This window comes from Cryptomeria japonica, chromosome 10 (genome assembly GCF_030272615.1).
Source record: "Cryptomeria japonica chromosome 10, Sugi_1.0, whole genome shotgun sequence".
Lineage (NCBI taxonomy): Eukaryota > Viridiplantae > Streptophyta > Pinopsida > Cupressales > Cupressaceae > Cryptomeria > Cryptomeria japonica.
Genome location: NC_081414.1, coordinates 901280336 through 901301705, shown reverse-complemented (window position 1 = coordinate 901301705; position 21370 = coordinate 901280336). Strand labels below are relative to the sequence as shown.

Here is a 21370-nt window from a genome sequence, read left to right as displayed (position 1 = left end):
AGATCAAGCTTGAGGATGAGACCCTGCTTCTGAGCTCAAACAAGAGAATAAATGTTCTCATGGACAGTTATAATAGAGTCAAGAATTTGTCTTCCAGGGAAAAAACCATTTTGTTGGTGATTAATCAAAGCAGAAAGGACAGACAAAATTCTAGTAGTAAGAACCTCAAAGATAATCTTATAAAAAGAATTGCAAAGACTGATAGGTCTAAACTTGTCCATAGAGTCAGCACCTTGGGTTTTGGGGATGAGAGAAATGAAAGTACCATTGATTTCTTTCAAAAAATTTCTATCCCCAAAAAATTCCTTGACCCCATTGGAGACATCTTTCCCAACAATATCCCAGAAATCTTGAAAAAAGAACATGGGGAAACCATCTGGGCCAGGCGCTTTGTTACCATCAAAGGAAAAAACAACATTTTTTATTTCCAAGATCGAAGGAATGGAAGAGAGGGAGACGTTCATTTGATCATCAATGAGACAAGGGATGTTATGAAGGAAAGAAGTTTCAGCATCCAATCTGTGATCCCTCTTGAGCAGTTCTGAGAAATACCTTTTAGCTTCGTTCCTAATTTCTTCCTCCTTGACCAACTCCCCATTATCCACCATTAGTTTGGTTATCCTATTAGCTGCTTTATGCTTGATCGTCGACATATGAAAGAATCTAGTATTCCTATCTCCTTCCTTAAGCCAAATGCATCTTGATCTCTGCTTCCAGAAAGTTTCCTCTTTAGCAATGATATCATGGTATTTTTTGAGAGTCTCATTTTCATCAGCAATGGACACAGTACTGAAACCATCCTTCTAAATTTGGGCCTGTATTTTTTTAAGGTCTTCCTAGACTTTACCTTTAGCCTCAAAGATATTCCCAAAGATGGATTTATTCCAGAGTCTTATGTTATCCTTTACACTTTTAAGCTTCTTAACAACTCTATACATAGCAGTTCCCTCAACTTGGATACTCCACCATTTCTAAATATTACTTTTGATATCTGGGTGAAGGGTCCACATTTTTTCAAATCTGAAGGGGAAGTGTCTCGTTCTATTAATTGAATCAGCAGTGAAGGTGATAGGAAAGTGATCTGACCCAACCTGAATGTGGGCCGACAGAGAACAAAAATAATGACTGTACTAGTCATCAGAGATGAGAGTCCTGCCAAGACGAACTTGGATAAGATCATTATCAGTTCTCCTGTTAGTCCAAGTGTAATTGCATCCATGTATTTCCACATCATTGAGAGCTTGAGTATTAATGAAGTCCATAAGGGCCAACCTACTTTCCAGCTGAGAGGGGCTTCCTCCAAATTTTTCCTCCTCTCTCAAAGGAGTATTGAAGTCTCCCATAACCAGCCAGCTAAGATTTCTGAAGCTGTCCCTAGCTTCTATAAGTTTTTTCCAGAAGGAATTTCTAGCCTTCAAAGTATTGGGAGCATAAATGTTAGTGAGGACCCATGAAGTACCATCTTTTAAATGCTCAAATTTTATACAAGAGAAATTATTTTCTTGAATAAGAACATGTCCTTTGACAGTATTAAGGTTCCAGATGGTAGCTATGCCTCCTGAAGCACCTTTCGAACTACCACCACTAACATTCCCATTTTAAAAAAACTTCAAAGATTCAACTTTTTATCTACTCATTTTGGTTTCTTAAATTAGAAAAACATCAGGTTTACTGTCCCTTATCATATTCCTAATGATGTCATGTTTATGAGGATTATTGAGTCCCCTAATATTCCAAGAGATAATCTTCATAGTTACTTACCAATTCCTAACTCCTTAAGAGTCTTCTGGGTCCCATCTGCAATGTTCTTACTGGCCTCCTTGTCTCTGACTTTATGGTTAGAGGGTTGACCTGGGGAAGAGGAGATATACCCAACATCAACTTGAGCTATTATGTTGGATTTCCTTAGAAGAGAAGCCGAGGGAGTGGTTCCTTTCTTGTTCCTGTGTTTTGGTATTTTTCACTTAGCATCTATCTCAGGAGCCGCTTCTGGGTTACTGAGGATATTGGAAATTTCTTCTTCGTTACCCCAGTTAGGAATTTTGGAAGCATTTAAATCACTATTTACTATTTTTGAGCTCTGGTCTGAGTCTGAAAGGTTCATACCCAGTATTGCACATTTTTGGGCTTCTTGTATTTCAAAACTTAGCATGAGCAGTGAAGAGTCAGTCTTTTCTTCTTGGGAGCTAAGGATCTCCCCTTCCTCAGTTTGGTCATCTTTCTCTTACAGTTCCTTTCCCACATAAGTGTTAGCTACCACTTCAGCTATGTCATTTGAAGATTCAGTCTGATCTTTCAGTTCCTCTGTTCGAGTTGTAACCGAGGTGTTGAATTTGGTTGACTCGTTTCTCAATACTTCCTGGGTTGAAGGGCTAGAGGTAGAAGTTGAGGACACTTCCTTATTCTCCCCCAATGGATCAAAGCGATTATAGTATTCTTCCTTATTCTTTGATTTTTAACTTGCCATACCATTTTTTCAGGAGCCTTTTGATTTTCAGTCTGGGGTTTAGACTGCTTGGATTCTGCCTTCGACTTGATTGGACAGGATTTTGCCCAATGACCTACTTTTTTACAATGGAAGAAGGCAAAGGGGATAGATTCATATTCAATTTGTTGTTTCCATGTTCCCAACTTTGATACTAGATCTATCTATTCTGGCATTTCTGTGTCATGGGCTATCCCTACACAAAACCTAGCATGAGTGAGTCTTCTTTTTGAAGCTCTGATTGGGTCTATAGAGAGGAGTTCTCCAAAGGAGTTTGCAATTCCTGAAAAGATGCTTTCTGCCCAATATTCAAGAGGCAAACCTGGTAGCTTTACCCATACTGGAACTTGTGCCAAAAGAGAGTCATTCATGTTCAAATTCAGATGCCATTTTTGAAGAACCAAAGTTGTCTTTCCTACCATCCAGGGACTCCCACATAGAATCCTTAATTTATCTTCTTCACATGAAAAAGTAAAAGACAGGAGGCCTTTAGGTAAAGCCAAGATTTCAACATTACCCTTCAGGGCCCATTTTCGTTTAACATAAGCCCTAACAACTTCGATATTAGGATGCGAACCCATAAATTTGCCCACCAAGGAATTCGACATACTATTTATATTATGATTTAGAACTAGATCAGGAATAGAGATAGCGAACTTTCAACCAGAAGGATCAGAAATATTCTTGATAGGAGGTAAAGAGGATTTACCAGATGGTTTAGTTCCAAAAAGGGAAGACCATTTTTTTGTTTCTTTTCCACTCTCCAAGGACTCATCACGTGGCATGGGCCCCCTACTGGACCCCTCCCCCAAAATCCCAGAGGAACCCTCTATCTTCTCTGGCAGAGTACCACCAGTCTACAGGATGTCAACAGCCTCCGGACTATCCGAAGGCTTATCCTTCTCTCCTATGGGGCCAGCTACATTGTTCTGGCCGCTCCCACCATTGGAACCAGAGTTCCCGCCTTGCAGAGAATTTGAATTTTGAATTCTCCCATTGCCACTTCCTACTCCTCCTAGCTCTCCCATTATTTTTGTCTTCTAAAGTTATATGTGTTATGGTGTTGATTCATGTGGTTGCATTAATATTACTTGTTGTTACTTTCTTTTATGCATACCGGCTATTAAGTGGATTTGTTAATAAGGTTAAAAATAGTATATCCGACAGAACACTGATTCACCCTCCCCTCTTAGTGTTCTTGGAGTCCAACAACTACCACCTTGTAAAATAAGTAGAGAATCAATCAGTTCATATTTTGTTAAACTAGTTCAACTGTGGTTACATTTTTCATCTTTGTGGGCGTGAGAATATAGAGTTAGGTGATAAATCTGTTAACCAACAGATAGCAACATGATCCTTCTTTAATTTTGTACCTTATCAAGCTCTCTTGGTGATCCCTCTCTTAGAGGTCACTATGTTCTACCATTTTATCATTAAGCTCAACATTAATTGGCAAGTGGGCTCACTACGTTCATCCAAAACTCAATTCTTTCTTAATACCTCCCTGTTGCATCATCAACCCACACTAGTCCACATCCAATGAGTTTAGAACCTCGGGTTTCATCCTACTCAACAATTTTGGTGGATTCGTGTCATCTAGCACACTTCCCGGTTTCTCTTCATGTATGGCTGCCAACTTGCCATGTTCTATCGGTGGTCCTACAAAGCCACCACCTCAACACTCAGTCATGTCATGGAGGAGCTTGCAGCTAATCCCTTATCTTCTAGCATACAAGTCAGGGTGGCTTAGCTCTACCACTAGTAATAGATTGTAGATAGTCAACCAGCTAGAGGGGTACAAATCAAAACTAAGTTTCACTTGCTGAGGGTTGGTGATCATGCTTCTAAAGAACATTTTCTACCTCTATGAGCTCAATATTCCTCACTGGGCATAAACAAAATCAAATATGGCCAAATGATGCTCTTTGAGCTACCATAAATTCTCTGGGCATTTGTTCATCATTATGAGAAGGGTTTCACTACCGAGGAAGCATCCCCTGGATGAGACAGAGCTCTTCAGGATTACCTTTGGGTTGTCTTGGTTAGACTTTTTGATGCTCAATGTGCTTTTGACAATAAATTTCTCACTCTTGAAGATCTCAAGGAGGCTATCAATTCCATGGTGGATGATAAAGCTCCTCATTGCGATGGATTCCCTTGTAAATTCTACAAAGCCCTTTGGTTGTGTGTGGGTCCATATTTTCACAAATTATTTGGAAGTCTTTCAAAACCAATCTCTTGGATAGTTAATAAACAAAGGTAATATTAAGTTCATACCTAAGGCTAGAGACCTTGAGAACATCTACAATTGGCAACCAATTATGCTACTTAATGTCCCCTATAAGAACATTGTAAAAGCTTAATCTTTGAACATCGGGCACTTGCTCCCACAAATTGTTTGTCCTTGGTAGAATGGGTTCATCAAATTTTGGTTCATCCTAGACAATATTTTTGTTGTTTGGGAGGGCATGGAATGGGCCTGTTGCTCTTGACAACAAGCCCTATTTTTCAAAATTGATTATGCCAAAGCCTATGACCACATTCGATGACCTTTCATTTTAGCTTTGTTGGACCGTGCTTTGGGATTTGATCCTACATTCATTTAGTTTGTCAAGATTTTATTTGGAAATGTCTTTGCATGCATCACAATCAATGACCGCCAGTCCTCCGCTTTTAAACTCTTTTAGTCTATTTGCTAGGGCTACCCTCTTGCCCCTTCTCTTTATGTTCTTGTTGATGAGGGCTTTGGGTATTTGTTGGAAAACTAAATTTATGTTGGGTGTGTCTATGGGATTTCCTTACCCAAGTCACCTAACTAGTTGGTTAATGGCCACTTTGCAAATTATTATTTTCTCATGTTGGTTGAAGACGAGCAAAATATTAAGGAGGCACTTCACTGCTTGGACACCTTTTGTTTGGCTTTTGGCTCTTCCATCCAATGGAATAAACTCAATGTTATAAGCAACATTTTATCATGACCCCTCCTTAGTTACTTCAATATGGTTGGAAAGGGATTGGGCATGAGAAATCTTTAGATTTTTGTGCATTCCCTTCACCTTCCAAGCTTTGTCTATGGAGCCTTGGAATGCGACTTTGGGCTAGATTGAAAAAAAGATCTCCAATTGGCTAAACAAGTTGTTATTGTTGGCTAGTAATTTTCAGGTATGCTCTAAAACTATTGCAACCACCCATGTTTATTATTCTTCTTGTTGGGTTACTTCTAAGATTTCCTATCTGAAACTGGAGAAGTTTTGAGAGACTTTTTGTGGGATTCCTTTGAAGACCATAAGGGTTTTCACAGAGTTTCTTGGGAGTTCTTTTATCTAACTCAAGACTTTGGTGGTCGTGGGCTCCTTTGTACCCAACAACAAGGCAAAATGAATTATTTGTGCCATTTCTAGCGATGAAGCTTGGAAATTTCTCCTTAGGCATTGCATTTTTTCTAGTTTTCTTGTCAACCAACCTTCTTGGAGGGGGATTGGTTTTTAGACCCTTCTAGTTATGAAGGGCATGGTTCACATCGAAGGCACCTTTGTAGTCAAAATTATTTGGTGTGCTTGGGAATTTGTTAAGCCCTATCTTTGGTGGGTTGGCTCTAGCTTACGAGATGGTATATCTTTCCACTAGCATAATATATAGTGGTCTCCACTTATTCAGGTTCAAGGGCTTCCCTTAGATCAACTTCTGTGGGTTCATGCCTTGCAGTTTCATAGGTGAGACATTCACACCCCTCATAATTTGTTTTCTAGATATTTGATGAATCTTTGCTCTTGGGAGATATACAAATTTAGTACCATCTTTCTCGACTAGATCAAGAGACATTTGACATTGTGATATCAACTCTACCTCTAAATATGCTACACATGATTAACATCCATCTTGTGAAACCTTGGTGGAAGGATTGGCGTTGGTCTCCCAACATTCCCTTTTTTAATTACAAGTCACATCTTGGTTATCTCTAGCTTTCTTTGCACTTACCTATGATGCCTACTTTTAATCAACAATGACACTTGCAATCACCTCTTTATGTTTAGTAACAACGGTTTCACAACATTTGGTTTGCTATTATAGAGCCTAAGCTCACCCATTTTGCCTAGTATATTCTTTTCTAAGGCTTGTTGTTGGGATCTCGCCTTAGGCACATGGGTGTTCCTAACCCTTGTTGCCCATTTTGTGGTCAACCAGAGTCTTTTAAACATATCTTATGGTTTTGTTACCATGCTCAAAACTTGTGGAATTGGATTCATGAATTTTTTTGCCCCTTCTAGCCAGAGCCTTTCTCCTAGCATATGGCCCTTCTAGGGGATTGGACTCACTTCCCTTTCAAGCATACCCAAATCTGGCATGTTTTCAAGGTGGAGATGTTTTTTTACATATAGAAAGATAGAAATATAGTGTTGTTTTCTCACAATTCTATTGCCACTGATGTTTCACTTTTTACTAAAGCATGTATTTGTAACAATGTGATGATTCGGATCTAGGTTCAAGCCAATAAGGTGGCCCTAGAGGTCTCCCACCTACAAGAGATTCTTTCTCATTGTGGTAATGTCCCTTGCACGGTGGCCTAGGTTCCTCCCGACGACTCTGTCTCTCGTGGGTGTCAACTTGACTATAGTTCTTCAACTTGGTGCTCTCAAACCCTTCAGTCTTAGGCTCCTCATCATCAGTATGGTGGTGGGAGTGGTTCTTCTTAGTAGTGCTCCGCCTCTTCCCTGCACGAAGGATCTTCCTTTAGTTGGGATTTTGGGGGGTGAGGTTACATTTTAGTGGTGGTAGTGGGTGGTTGGCTTTTGGCGGTGGTGTTGGCTAGCCTGATTCTTCAAAGGGATTTCCCAGACTAGATTTGGCTATCTCGCTTGTTCATGCTAATCAATACAAAGAGGAAGGAGAAGTTTTTGTCGACAAGGGTTTATCTCTTCCTAACATCACTCAAGACCCCACTAATGTATGGGGTAAATTAGATGACTGAGATCCCCCTCCTCTACCTTTTGGGATTGCTCTTTCAGTTAAGTGACTAGTTTTTATGGTTCTCCACTATCTGGGCTATGCCCTTGTGACTATTATTTTGTTTATTTGGTTCTCTACTTCTTGGACTTTGCCTATGTGACTTGGTTCTAGCTCTTCAAGCTCTACTTGTTTGACTCTAAGGGGTGACCTTATGTCCCTCTACTTTTTTTTGTAAATATATGTATTATATTTTAAATCAATAGAAGTTGAAACATATATTCATCAAAAAAATATGCAATTAACAATTATTACCAAACTTGCATAAGAAACTAAACTTGCCAAATAAGTAACTACACCTCCAAAGGTGTCCGCATTCCGTGTAGATCAACATGAAATAAAAACTTTATTTATGCATAATTTTGGCTTAATTAGCAACTTCCAAACTTGACTCTCCAAAGTGGGTGTCAACTTCCTAAACAATAGGATCTTGTCATAGTTAACTCAACAACGTCAAGACACATGTCACCAAAGTGCACCTCCAAGAAGTATTTACAAACTCGTCTCTCCAAATGAGCACCCAAGTGACAAGTGGCATTCCCATGCTCTCCTCACTAAGCATGTAGGATTCTCCTACCATAGGTGTCCCATAAAGTGAAATATAATGAATAAATACATCAAATATAATCCAACAAATTAGTACTCTCAAAGGTTGAGACACCTTAATATCAACAGTTACTTCAAAAATAGAAGAGTACATGATATATCTTATGAGGAGCCAATTTTTTTAAAAAATAGAAATTATCCCGTAGATTTGCCCTATGTTTGTGAGATTTGGCATGTTGGTACAAATTTTGCTTTAAATAAAATTTGAATATCAACATAAATTGTATTTCATTTATCAATAGCTTTCTCTAAAGGTTGCACCTTACAAGATGTCCCACTAGTGTTGAAATCTTAACTTCACTACTTAGACATGGACCTGAAGGTCTACCATCATTTGGAAAGCTTAAGAGGGCTTTATATACTTGATGTTTGTTGTTTTTGTTTTTTGTTTTTTTTTGCACATAGACATGTTAAATCCTATTTGTGAATCTCGCAACCTACCCAAGTCTCTTTGGATTCTATGATATATCATACCATTCATGTTAGCGAATTTACTAATACGTCAAATAGTTTCATTGATTTTTTCTAAGTAGAAATGATGATCTTATCAAATTCCACCTTATTGCTTTCACAAAGATACAATACATTGCATAATGAGATTTCTTTTCATCAATAGAAAGTAAAAAGTCATGTTATTTTCAATCATAAAAAGTATTATCATTTTTTATATATATTGAGGAGATTCAAACTCAACACCATATAAGTGCCTACAACAAGACTCTACCATTACACCAAGCGTCCTTCAATTAAGATCAATTTATGTATTCAAAATTTTATGATCTTTATTTTTCTACTATAGATATAACATCAAATGAAACATGTGATTCTAGCTCCTTTACACCTCATTCATTATAAAACCAACAACCCTTGTGATGTTAACCCAAGCACTCTTAATTTCCATATGACATGGCCCCAAACACTCTTAATTTCTATATGACATGGCCCAATATTGAGAGAGGACATAATAACTTCAACAATATATCTTAATATTGTCTATTATCAATGCAACAAGTTTTAAATTTATATCATCACCTCATAAAAACTCTTCCCAATGCTCACGATTATTGATATCCTTCTCTAGGATCAATTAAGTTTCCTAATTGATTTTTGGCAAGAAAACTCAAATACTTAAGAAGTGATACCTCTTCAGCATTTTTAACATACCTTATAACTTTAATGTAATAGATTCAAGCCATAACTTTATATTTAATTAATTAATATAATAGATTCAATCTTTAAAAAAATTAATATTGAAGTTTGGAAAAAGCCACGAATGAGAAAAAACCCCTTTTACGATCTTTGGACAAAACGATATCTTATTCCCTGATTAAGGTTAAAGGCTTAAAAATATAGGAATTGAATGCATAACTTCATATTTTACGAGATCGTGTCGTTTAATTTATTATCGCTTGATAACTCTGTTTAAATTTTAAGTTCTAAACTTATCTTCAGACAGATTTTCGGATAGAATGGATATCATCGTAGTGTTCGTCAATATTCTTTCAACCCTAGACTGCTAAGAGAGTATTTTATTCTGCGCTGTTCTCAGAGGACAAATTACAGCGCTCATGCAATAGTAAGTTTTTGCTTTCTTTCTGCATTTCTCTTAGCTTCAATATACAGGCAGCCATGGTTTAGGCTTGCAGCCTATCCTTGCCTAGGAATCCTAATTGCTTTTGGAGAATGCTCATGATTTCTTTTAATGAATTGATGTTGTTATTCTCATTTTTGGGGGAAATTGAAGATGGAATCTTTGGTTAAATGCTGAGGGGTTAATGTTTAGAAAGAAGAATTTGAGCAATTTGCATCTGTATTGAGATTGGTTAGTGGTGTCAAATTACCTCGAGAACTGTTTGTGACAAATGCCAGATGTAGAATTCTTTGTTTAATTTCCTTTGGCAAATTATTTATTCCACTTTTTGGCGAAAATCAGAAAATACTTTAACAGAATGGAAAATGTGAGGGATGAGTCCCATGGAGGAAGGTTGGGCTCCTTTTTAAAGTGTCCTTTTAAGGGGCCAGGGGAGCTGGGGTAAGGGGAGAGGGTGCTGGAGGACGTGGGGGTGTTTGTACAAGTGGTTCCATGGAAGTATAGGAAAATTTTAGGATAAGCTTCTGCCAAATGGCACCCATTTGCTAAAAAACTGGAAGGCAAGCAATGGATTTGAACTGCCATGAGACCAAAGTCATGCAAATTGCCTCTACAATTTCCCAGTAGCACTTAGAAAATCTAGAAATCTCACTTCTATGGGACAATTATCTAATTAATGGGAAAGTTTAGAATCCTTCCTTGCATGAGACCACCATCCAGTTTTCCAGAGAACCATTTTACATGGACTAATCTTCCAAAAATTTTAAGCATCACCCACGTACGTAGATGTCCAATGGCAGCTCCATGGGATATCTAGGTCACGGTTTCCTGCTATAAGAAACGGCTGTACCTAAGTTTTTTTTTAAACTCTGTAGCTGCTCAAGGCAGCTTTCATGAGCCCCTTTCAGTGTATAAAATTATTTTACAAGGAATAGGAATGTTTAGAGTCCTTCGTTCCATGAGGTCTCTATCTAATTTCTATGAAGCCATTTTACAGGGAAATGGATTCTAAATTTTCCAAGTATCACCCACTTAGTTAATGTCTGATGGCACCTCCATGGGACCTCTAGGTTATGGTTTCCTGCTACAAGAATGGTTGCTCCAAGTTTCTTTCTGACCATGCAGTTACCTAAGGCAGCTTTCATAGTCTACCTTGCAGTGTCAAACAATTTTACAGGTAATTGGAAATTTTAGATTCTTCCCTTCCATGGGAGAATTATCTAATTTTGTGTGGAGTCAACTTATAGGGAAGAGGCTTAAATTTTTTCTAAAAATCACCCACTTAGCCAATGTCTGATGGCATCTCTCTATGGGAACATTTGATTATGGTTTCCAGCTACAAGAACGTCTGCTCAATGTTTCTTTCTGAAGTCTGTAACTGTACAAAACAGCTTTCATTGGCCCCCCACTGCAATGTGAAGCTTGGAGTGGTAGCCCTTTCCATGCGAGTGCAACCTTAGTTTTTTTGTTTGCAAGGTTGCATCTTTCATGGGACCACCTGCACACTGAGAATAGGAGCCATATTCCCCCTTTAAGATCCCAGATCTCCAATGTGGATTCCAGCAAGAGAACAGTTACCATTGCACTGCAACTCTCAAACCTTTCATACTGTTAAGGACCTTTGCATACAAGAAACTATGTTACAATCAGTGAAATGCCCTGACTGAATTTTTATGAAAGTAGTTAGTTATTCTTAAATCTGGAAATAGTAGTTCTGAACTATAAATCACTTATGTTTCTTATCTAAGTAATGACCATAGCGTTCAAGACTTAATAACTAGTGAGTGCGAACCTACTAAATCCATGAAGTGTAATGGTTTAACTTCTCTTCAGATGGGACAATGTTGGTTTGTAACTATCTTGTCAGAAGCCCTTTACATGATTTTTTGGTTCCATAATCCATATATCCTTCTCTTACTTTATTACACACCAAGTTCAGATTGGAAATGCCTGCATATGGGGTATGAAAATCAGATGATATGGTCTGTGGTATAAAGGCCAGATACAAGGTCTTTGTACTTGCAGTCATATTTACTTGTGCCAGATCTTAGAAATAATAGACTTTTCCTTAAAGTAAGCTGGCTACAAATTTGACTGGCGATTGCATTGGAGAAGACCACATTCTGAAGAGTTAATTGCATTTGGGTAGATCTAGATTTTTATTTGTTATATTCAAGAAACAGGTGTACCCATTCAGGCCTTTTGCTTAGATGATTGAGATTAAATTGAATATTCATTACTACCATATCTGACTACTATTTATATAGAATATTAACTGTCATATTTTACTGCACTTAGCTTTTTCCATACATGATATACACTTACAGTTGCTTCACATGAAAATGAAGACTAATAATGTCTAAATTTTTTGTTATCAAGTTTTACTTTGTGCAAGATCAATATAATTGATGTAAGTTTGCTGCTTTGAATGTTGCCAAGATTTGTATGAAAAATTTCTATAGATAAATCTTGTAGTTAGGATTTTTTTCCCGCTTATGATGTTTTGCAATTGGTTTTTTCACACTTCAAAGAATGAAATCTATACTTAATGCAAGCAAATTTATTGAAGCAAATACCCTTTTTTTCTACAAGGTGAAAACACGTTGATTGCTCAGAGATAGTTGAGAAATGGATCTCACATTCTCACCTAATGCATCCAAATATACAAGGACAACGGGCAAAAATTGTGTAACAGTTAATGGGGATGCTGATTCAAATGAGACTCGCTTATCTTCTACAGGATATTTATCTCTTTGGGCCCAAATGCCCAATAATTGTCCATGGCTGGTTCTTTATAAAAGGCATGGAAAGCCTATGGCGTACTCCTTCCTCAGACGAACATGGGAGAACTTCGCTTCTTCATTTCTGAATGAGGTTAATGCTGATAAAGGTATTTGGAGATATTACTATGGATCAGGAACAGGACCACGCCTGCTGAGAAAAGGGGGACTCCGTATTTACAATCCTCTTATGAAAAGATGTTCTAATCTTCCTCCAATGGAATTTTTGCCAAAAGCAATGCCAAAAGCCATGGTGGCAGGGGTTGTGGATGGGAGCAATAGAGAAATCTACAAAGTGGTTTCTGTTGGTCATGACAAGCATACAAATACAAACAATATAGAAATCTACGATTCTGTAGATAATTCATGGAGGATTGTACTTGAGCTACCTATCAATGTTTCAATATCCCGGCATCATGGCATAGTCTTATGCAAAGATGTTCTCGTGTGTGTTATAACACTGCCTAGGGCATACTCCATGGTCTATAACCTGAAAGAGGGTAAGTCAAGCATGACTTTAGTACCATTACCAAGGGCAGAGAACAAATGTAAATTTCATATGGTTACATGTGGTTCCTCAGTCCTACTTGTAGGAGCAACTGTGGTCAATTCCCAAGCAGGAAATTGGTATATGAAAGATGGAATTATATGGCAGCTACAGAAGGAGGAGGTTTCCTCTTGTAATTGGGATTGGAAGGAGATTGCAAGGATGCCTCCATCTCTATGCCAGGATCCTCGGTGGAGAAATGCCGTTTACTATGAATGTGAGTGCATTGGAGTAGAAAATTACTTGTGCTTGAGACGGAAAGCAAGTCGTGAAGTCTGTACATATAATTTGAGTGAGGGATCCTGGAATTGGATTGAAAAATGCCCAGTGGATAGAAGGGTGTCAAAGATGATAGCCTTGGAACCCAGTTCTGATATGGTGGTTTAAGAGCTGTTAATTGATCTCCTAATCTATCCTCATGGCACTTGACTCCGTCTTTTTGACTGAGATTTTCTGATGCTTTTTGCAAATTGAATCATTGAATTTTATGGACAAATGAGTTATTAAATTGTTTGAACATTTTTTAATTTGCAATCTAATGTTTTTTTCCTTATTAGTTGTGTCTTAAGTGAGATCCAATTTTCATATTTGGCACCTTTCCATTTAAAGATAATATAGAGACATAGATGGTTTACAAAAGGAATACAGTTCCTTCTTAACATTTCTGAAAACTGCAAGGGTTTATCATCTTATTCATTGTTATTGTGACATGTTATACAGTTTCGCAGGTAATGTACTTGAAATTTTAGCACTGAAGCCACTAGTAGAAGGCTAGTATTTCAATTATCTTTCCTTTTATGATGATATTTAACCATAATATAGTTTCAAAACTTGCGACTGTGTAAAATTCAGCAGGCCTAGTTTTGACTCAGATTCAATAATTCAGCTAAACCTTGACAACTAAAAAAAGTTATTAAAAAAACATAAATATCATGCAAAATACAAATATAAAAGATACAAAATGACACTAGAGAACTTTGGAAAAATGTTTTCTATTAGATTTGAATAAAATGAATAACAATATCACATAAACATGCAAATACAACAAATGATAATATGATATGAATCACAAAATCATCATCAAAAATAGCATTTCTATTCAAGTTTCAACTCTTTACATTTTTCTCTTACCGGTATACATTCTAGTCATGGTTGGGTCCTACTCTATGTTTGTTATGATATGGGAACCAGGTCTACCCTCAAATTAGAAGGTGATGACTCCTCATTAGGACTACCCTCTCTCTTAGGCATGATCTCCTCTAATCTTGTGCCTACTACTTCTACTTTTGTTGCACTATCCTCAACGTGTCTCTCGAATTTGGTAGTCTTGTCTTATGTGAATGTGGTGTTCTCATCCAGGCTAGTCTAATTGCTAAATGGATCAATTTTGTCTAGGCAATTGCCTCATCCCTTTTTTTTTAAAGAGAGCAAAGGTTATATTGCTCAAGGGTGAGGTCACTAAGGCATGGTTGTGTCAATCTTTTGCACATATTCATGTGAATGGAATCAAACAAACTCTAATTACATTTATAGATCCATGAGCACTAAAAATTGAAGGGCTAGCATTTGGAGGTTTGGAATTTTTCCACCTCAATCTCCCCATCAAATAGCTACAAAACAAAACATTCACAAGCACATACGTAGACAATATTGTGCACATCAAAGATTTGACTAGTATTGAAGCAAGAAGCATCCTCGTATCTTTACATAGCTCTAGTATAATTAGTTCCTTAATCTCAACTTGCAATGGTATCTTCAAAATGCAAGTTGAGAGGTTATTCATAACCTTTTTCATCAATATCCCTAAAGTACTGTGAAAAGAAAAATTTGGGATTCAAGTAGTAGGCCACTATATGAATGGGTTAATGGAGTTAATTGCTTAACATCCTATCAATAATGTTCCAAATGGGTTGAATCTTACTTGCAATGATTTTGGATGTTTTTTTTGGTCTTATCCACGGCCTCAAACAGATATCTTGTTGGGTTTTGTTTCCCCTTCATTAAATATGAAACCTTTCAAAGCTCTTAACACCTACAAACAAATTAAAGATACAATTGAAATAGATATTAAAAATTTGAACAAAGTCTGATAGTTGCAATTTACAAAAAGAAAACTTGAAGGATACAATTTAAAATTTAAATAGAAGTTATCTTGATAATCTCATTAGAACTCTTTGCAAAGACATCAAGGAGAACTATTTTTGCAACCTACTAGTATACTTGTTTTCTATCTTAGCAACCTTTGCACCATAGAATGTAATCACCCACATGGCACCATACACATCTAACACATGGTAGCATTCGTGCTAGTAGTCTTTGTAATACGACTCGAACCATATAGAGTTGACATCTATCATCACCCCATCTGTAATGACTAGACACGTGTCATACTTGTTAGCACATTTTTAGAGCCTAGCTAACAACCTACTTGTATAAATACCTATTTTGTACATTTTATTTGGTGGAAGAGGCTTAATAGATTCTCAAATTACTTTTTTCTATATTTTCATCATATTTATTCTTAAATGAAGTGACATGTGCCATAAACCTTTTCCATCAAAGTGTATTTTGGTTTTGCATATCTATTACCTTAAATATTTCAAGGGTTTGTAACATTTTTAGCTAATTTGTAGGATCACCCTCTAGTTTTGTAAGTGTCTAGAAATGAATAGGCATATAAGGTAGTTTAATGATGATCCATTAATCCATCTCATAATCCTACATTGCATGAAATTAATTTAACTTACACTTTGACTTCTTGTTTGTCATATTCTCATTGATGTCAAAGGGAAATTAATATCGCAATGATTAAAGACAAATGGACATGAAAATATTGTGTTTGACAAAGCACATAATGATAATAACAAGACTAGTTCTAATAATGAGGATGATAATGATGGTGTTGCAAGTGGGGAAACTGATGATGATAATATGATGGCTATATTTGATGCTGATGAGCAGCAATTGGAGCAAAATGTAGATATTGCAATGGATCGGTTTACAGTGAAAGGAAGTGAAGTGCAAAGTGCAAAATAATGTTTCCAGATGCTAAATCTAGGAGAGTTAATGCAAAAAAATTCTTGCAAACCCTTTAACTGTTACAAATTAGATAAATGCATATAAAATCATATTTAAACAAATAAACTCATAACACCAGAATTACATGAGAAAATCCTTTTAGGAAAAAACCCACACTCCAAAAGTCGGACTCAATTGTATTATTAGCAACAAACAACAAATATAATACAATGCACAGATCCAATGATCTTCAAGAGTAGCTACAATAATAGAAATTTCTAGAGAAATTCCAAAAGCATAACAACATCTTAGAAAATATTCAACTCATCTCATAATATCAACTAAGGCATCGACATATATATAGAGCTCAACACAAGGAGGTAGGCGCTCATGGTTTCCATAACCAACGTCACCACTTAAGAGGCAAGTTTCCAAAACAACAACATCCATAATGGTCATCTTGTCAAATACAATGTAAATACAACATAGAAATTACTATGACCAAGAATAGGAGCCCTTCCTCATCTCAAAACCACTTGTCAAAGTGAACTTCACCAAAAATACCATATGCCAAAAAATATCTCTCCATGACTTTTCCACCAAATAGTAATTGTTATAGTCGTAATGGAGCATTTTCAAAGTCCCAATATAGCAACCTATGACACTAATCCCTTAAATTTTAGGATTTCCAAAGTGGGTGTAAAATAAAATATATAATAATTAAATAAACATGTTTGAACTCTAAGGTTGAGACATCTTAATCCCAACATACAAAATGACAAATACTTCGCACAAATGTAATGATATCAATGCATCAATTTTGGAAACTTTTAGATTTGTTGCCAGGCTGGCCACTGGTTTCCTTGCGTTCCAAGGGCTGTGATTATTAGAACTAACAGAACTCCATTTCAAGATGGTATTTTTTCTTTGATATTTATCTTCTTGTAGATTGAGATTGAATTCTAATTTACATGAAAGTGAGAATATAATTCTCTCGCTTACTTTGAGAATTCATTTTTGAGATGCAAATTAATGTTATATCTTCTCCAAAGATGAAAACTTTATTAAAGATCACTTTCTAAGACATGGTCATTCCATTCTTTGCACATGCATTGCCTTTATGAAGGGAGTCAAGGTTGGGTCATTGAAGCCTAACCAAGCTTCTCTAAACAACTATTCAATTGGTTGCAAGCTTATGTTAGACGAAATTATTCCTAAACTAAAATCAGCATTTGACGAACTGGTTCATGATTTGTTTATGTTGGAAATCTTCATCCTTGTTGCTCGACCTTCCTTCCTCATATTAGTACCTTCATTATAAGCAAAAACACTTGCTATTGTTGGTCGACTCATATTCATTAAATATCCATTGCTATTGATGGTTGATCTCTTATTGAGATTAAATTAAGATAAAACAAAATATAGTTTATTTATTATAAGGCCAACCTCACATGAATGATCACCTCTTTTTGGTAAAGAGACAATCTGAAGAGATATAAAAAGAGGTGTCATGTGAGTTAAAAACAATAGGCTAAAAATGAAAAATTATATGGATAAAAGTAGACAAAGTGTAGAGATATAAAAGATGTGTGAGAGAGATTGAGAAGAATAAATAGAAGTCTTGTAATGTTATATCATTCAAATATTAAGTAGATGTAAGGAAGAAACAAAGAATATTTATAGGTGGATTTTGCAAATATAAAAGAAATTTATGTAGATATAGGAGTGTGGTGTGTGAATAAGAAGATCTAACATATATACACCAGCCAAAGTGCATATGGAGATAGTAAATCATTAAAAGATTTACAAAGGTGTATATGAAGATTTAGGAAAAAGAGTAAAGGAAAATTTGTGAGAAGATCGTCATCTATTGTAGGGGTAAAAAATAAGAAGAAAGAGTGTATGTGTTGGGCAGATTTGTATGAAGAGAATATATGAGGCATATTTTAATGTGAAGGAAAATTTGAGAAGATTACCATACACAAATTTGTGCAAAGAAAATATAGAAGGTGTAGATGGTGGGTTAATTGGGATCAATTAGTCTAGCTATGTAAACTATAAATAAAACTCATTTACCACATTAATACATCCAGGGATAATCAATAGGCCCTACTTCAAACCTATTGAAAAGAGTTGTGCACTATTGATTGATTACCCTCCTTGAAATTGAATTGATTTTATTTGGAAATGGTGTGAGAACTAGGTCTAATGATGCAAAATTGAGAATATAAGCATTGACATAAAGCTTCAAAACAGATGTGCAGACTTTAAGCACAAATCTGGAATCGGGATGATCAGGAAATAATTTCAAAAATATCAAATTTGGAGTCATTATGTTGTTATCAGGATAGTTAACCCGATAAAGTATTATTGATGTAAACAAATTGTCAATGTTGTCATCGGAATAGCTATACCAATAAGATGTCTCTGTTGTCAATGTTGTCATCGTGATAGCTATACCGATAAGATGTCTCTGTTGTCAATGTTGTCATCGGGATAGTTAACCCGATAAAGTGTCATCGGGATAGTTTTCTCTATTGGGTTTGGAAAATGTTGTCTAGCCGACTGTTGATGGCTATGCCGATAGATGTCCCAAGGTGTCAAGTCTGTCATCAGTATAGTTATTCTGATAAAGTGTCATCGGGATAGTTTTCATTATCGGGTTTGCATAAAGTGGTTACATTGCTTGTGTTAGCTACTCCGATGGGTGATCAGGACCTCGGGTCGGGATTTCTATTTCGACCAGAGAGTTTTTTAGTGGCGAATCTTCGCCAATTGGCGAATTCCGCTCGAATAGTGAGGGGCACAGTCGTGGTCAAATCGCCCGGAATTTTGAAGAACAATGCAAATATTTGTAATCTAGTTTCACCATTGACCACACACTGTCGACGTGCATGCCCGTAATATTCACCTGGAATCACTTGAATGTGGGTATTAGATCACCTCCGCTATTCGCCAGCAATAGTAAAACGACCACGTACCCAGGACCTAATTCGCCAGTGGTAAATTAAATGTTCATTGCACGCATCGGCCAAATTCGCCAATATCAATTAAAACATTATAAGCATTCGAGGACCCATTTCGCCCCGCTTAAATTAAATGTTCATTGCACGCCTGTGCAATTCGCCAAAAATGCAATCATGGATTGCTATAAGTACACTATTTCTTACACTCTTTCTTACAATTTGTTCATGTCTGATTAGTAAATTGGGAGCTCTCGAGTCTCGATTCACATTCCGCAAATTGAGTTGGAAAGTCGAAGTTCATTGTAGGGCGGAGGGCCAGAGTTACAATCCTACACCACAAGCCCAAGCAGTCATTCCTGATTCCTGATTCAGAGAATTGAGAAGGCATAAAGGTGAGTAATCATTTCTTCATACTTGATAGTATTAGTTTTAACTTTTAATTCGTAGTGAGAGGTCAAGCCTCAAGATGTCACAGTCAGACATGGGTGAGACTCCTCAGGGTGGTGAAGGGATTGGGATGTTAGACAAGGGTAAGACTCCTCAGGTCGGTGAAACTGAAGGGATTGGGAGGCCATCAAAACGCCCAAAACTTAAACTTAAAGATAGTACCATAAAGTCTTTTTTTGGAATTGGCAAAGTTTCTGGTCCATCAACTTCTGCAGTTGCAGAACCCATTCACAGTAGCTCACCACCACCACTAGGTGGGATTGTCATTGAGTTAAATGCATCAAATGAGGATGACAATACCGATACGGCAGAAGATGTTCTAAGGGATACACAAAATGAGATAATTCACTCGGATGCAAATGCTAGTACTGAAGATGATGTTGGTAGGAAGAAAAGAAAAAGGAAAGTAAAACTGGGGCGAGAGTGGGAGATGACAAGGAGTTTTAAGATTGATTGGGTAGCAAAGTACCCATTCATTGAACCGGTCCCAAACAATGATGAACAACCAATAGAATGTAGGTGTAAGATTTGTAGCTGGAAAACTAAAAGAGAGAAGAAGATGCAGCTAAAGCTTGACACCATAGAAAAGCATATTAGTAAGGTTTATGAAAAACAGATCATAGACGAAAAGGAAACACGAGTAGTAAGATGGAAATCAAAGAAAGAATGTCTTCATGTTAAGTATGTCGCGGAATGTGAAGAGCATAACCACAAAACGACACTGATTTGTAATAGTGGATTTGGAAATACAATCAAGGCTGGGCTTGAACATGCAGCAAAAGATGAAAACCTGGCCAAGACTGTTCAGATGCGTGTTGTTTTTCATATTATGTCGAGAGGGCGTCCTATGAAAGATTTCCCAGAATTTAGCAATTTATTATCTTTTTTGAATGTTCCTCACTATCCTATGTCACATTGGTCAATAAACGCTGGATGGGAAATGGCAAACTGTCTCGCTGAGGTGGAAAAGCAAAATTTACAAGAGAGTGTAAAAGAGTCAAATTTTATTTCATTATCCATAGATGAAGTTACTACGGTAGATAACACTGCTTGGGTTTGTATGCATGTGTATATCGTAAAAGAACATGTCCGCCAAGCTCATCTACTATGTGTTTGTATAATGAGGGGCAATTCAACAGCAAAAAATTTATATTTGGAAGTTAAGAAAGCTTTGAATGAAATTGCTAGTATGGATGACTTGACAATTGCCAAGAAGTTGATGTGTGTTGGAGCTGATGGAGCTACAGTAATCCAAGGTCAAAGGATCGGTCTTTGCGCAAGATTAGAAACTAGTATTGCACCATACATGGTTGGCATTCACTGCATGGCCCATCGAATGAATTTAGCATATAGAATTGTAAGCAATTTCTCTACAGTGTCAAAAGTTGAAGATCTGGTCCACGAGCTCCACTCATACTTCTGCCGAAGTCCTAAACGTTTTGCAGAATTTCAAATTTTTGCTGAGGGAGTAACAGGAGGAAACAAGCTTCTCAGGGATGTTGAGACCAGATGGATCTCCTTGTATGGACCAACAGAACGAGTTCTAATAGAATATCAATCCTTGATCGAACTAATGTATGAGCAACGCCTCACAGTAGACAAAGCTCCTGATCTCTTACATAAGTTAAGTGATATAGAGACTGTTAACTTTAGCGAGTCTTCTCCCCATGCTGGATTCAATGAACAAACTTGTTAATAAATCCCAAGATAGAACTATGTATATCAATGAGTATAGCACTCTACGTAAAATGACATGCTTGAGCCTGGATGGTCTATATTCAGATCTAACAGGGCGAAGCCCAAATTTTGTTAGGTGGCAGATAATTACAGATTTGAATCATGCTGAATTTTTTTACATTTCAATACAAAAAATGAGTTATGTGTCTTTGTAAAAGGATTTCAGATACCAATGCACCAATCTAAGAT

General features: G+C 36.8%; 1 protein-coding gene across 1 annotated transcript; it reads left to right on the top strand.

Moving 5' to 3' along the window:
• The first annotated feature begins 9462 nt into the window (after positions 1-9462).
• LOC131032021 (uncharacterized) lies at positions 9463-13566 on the top strand. The gene is made up of 2 exons (XM_057962908.2): positions 9463-9671; positions 12279-13566. Exon 2 carries the CDS (start codon positions 12315-12317, stop codon positions 13398-13400), a length of 1086 nt encoding a protein of 361 aa, XP_057818891.1. The 5' UTR covers positions 9463-9671; positions 12279-12314; the 3' UTR covers positions 13401-13566.
• Positions 13567-21370: the final 7804 nt, after the last annotated feature.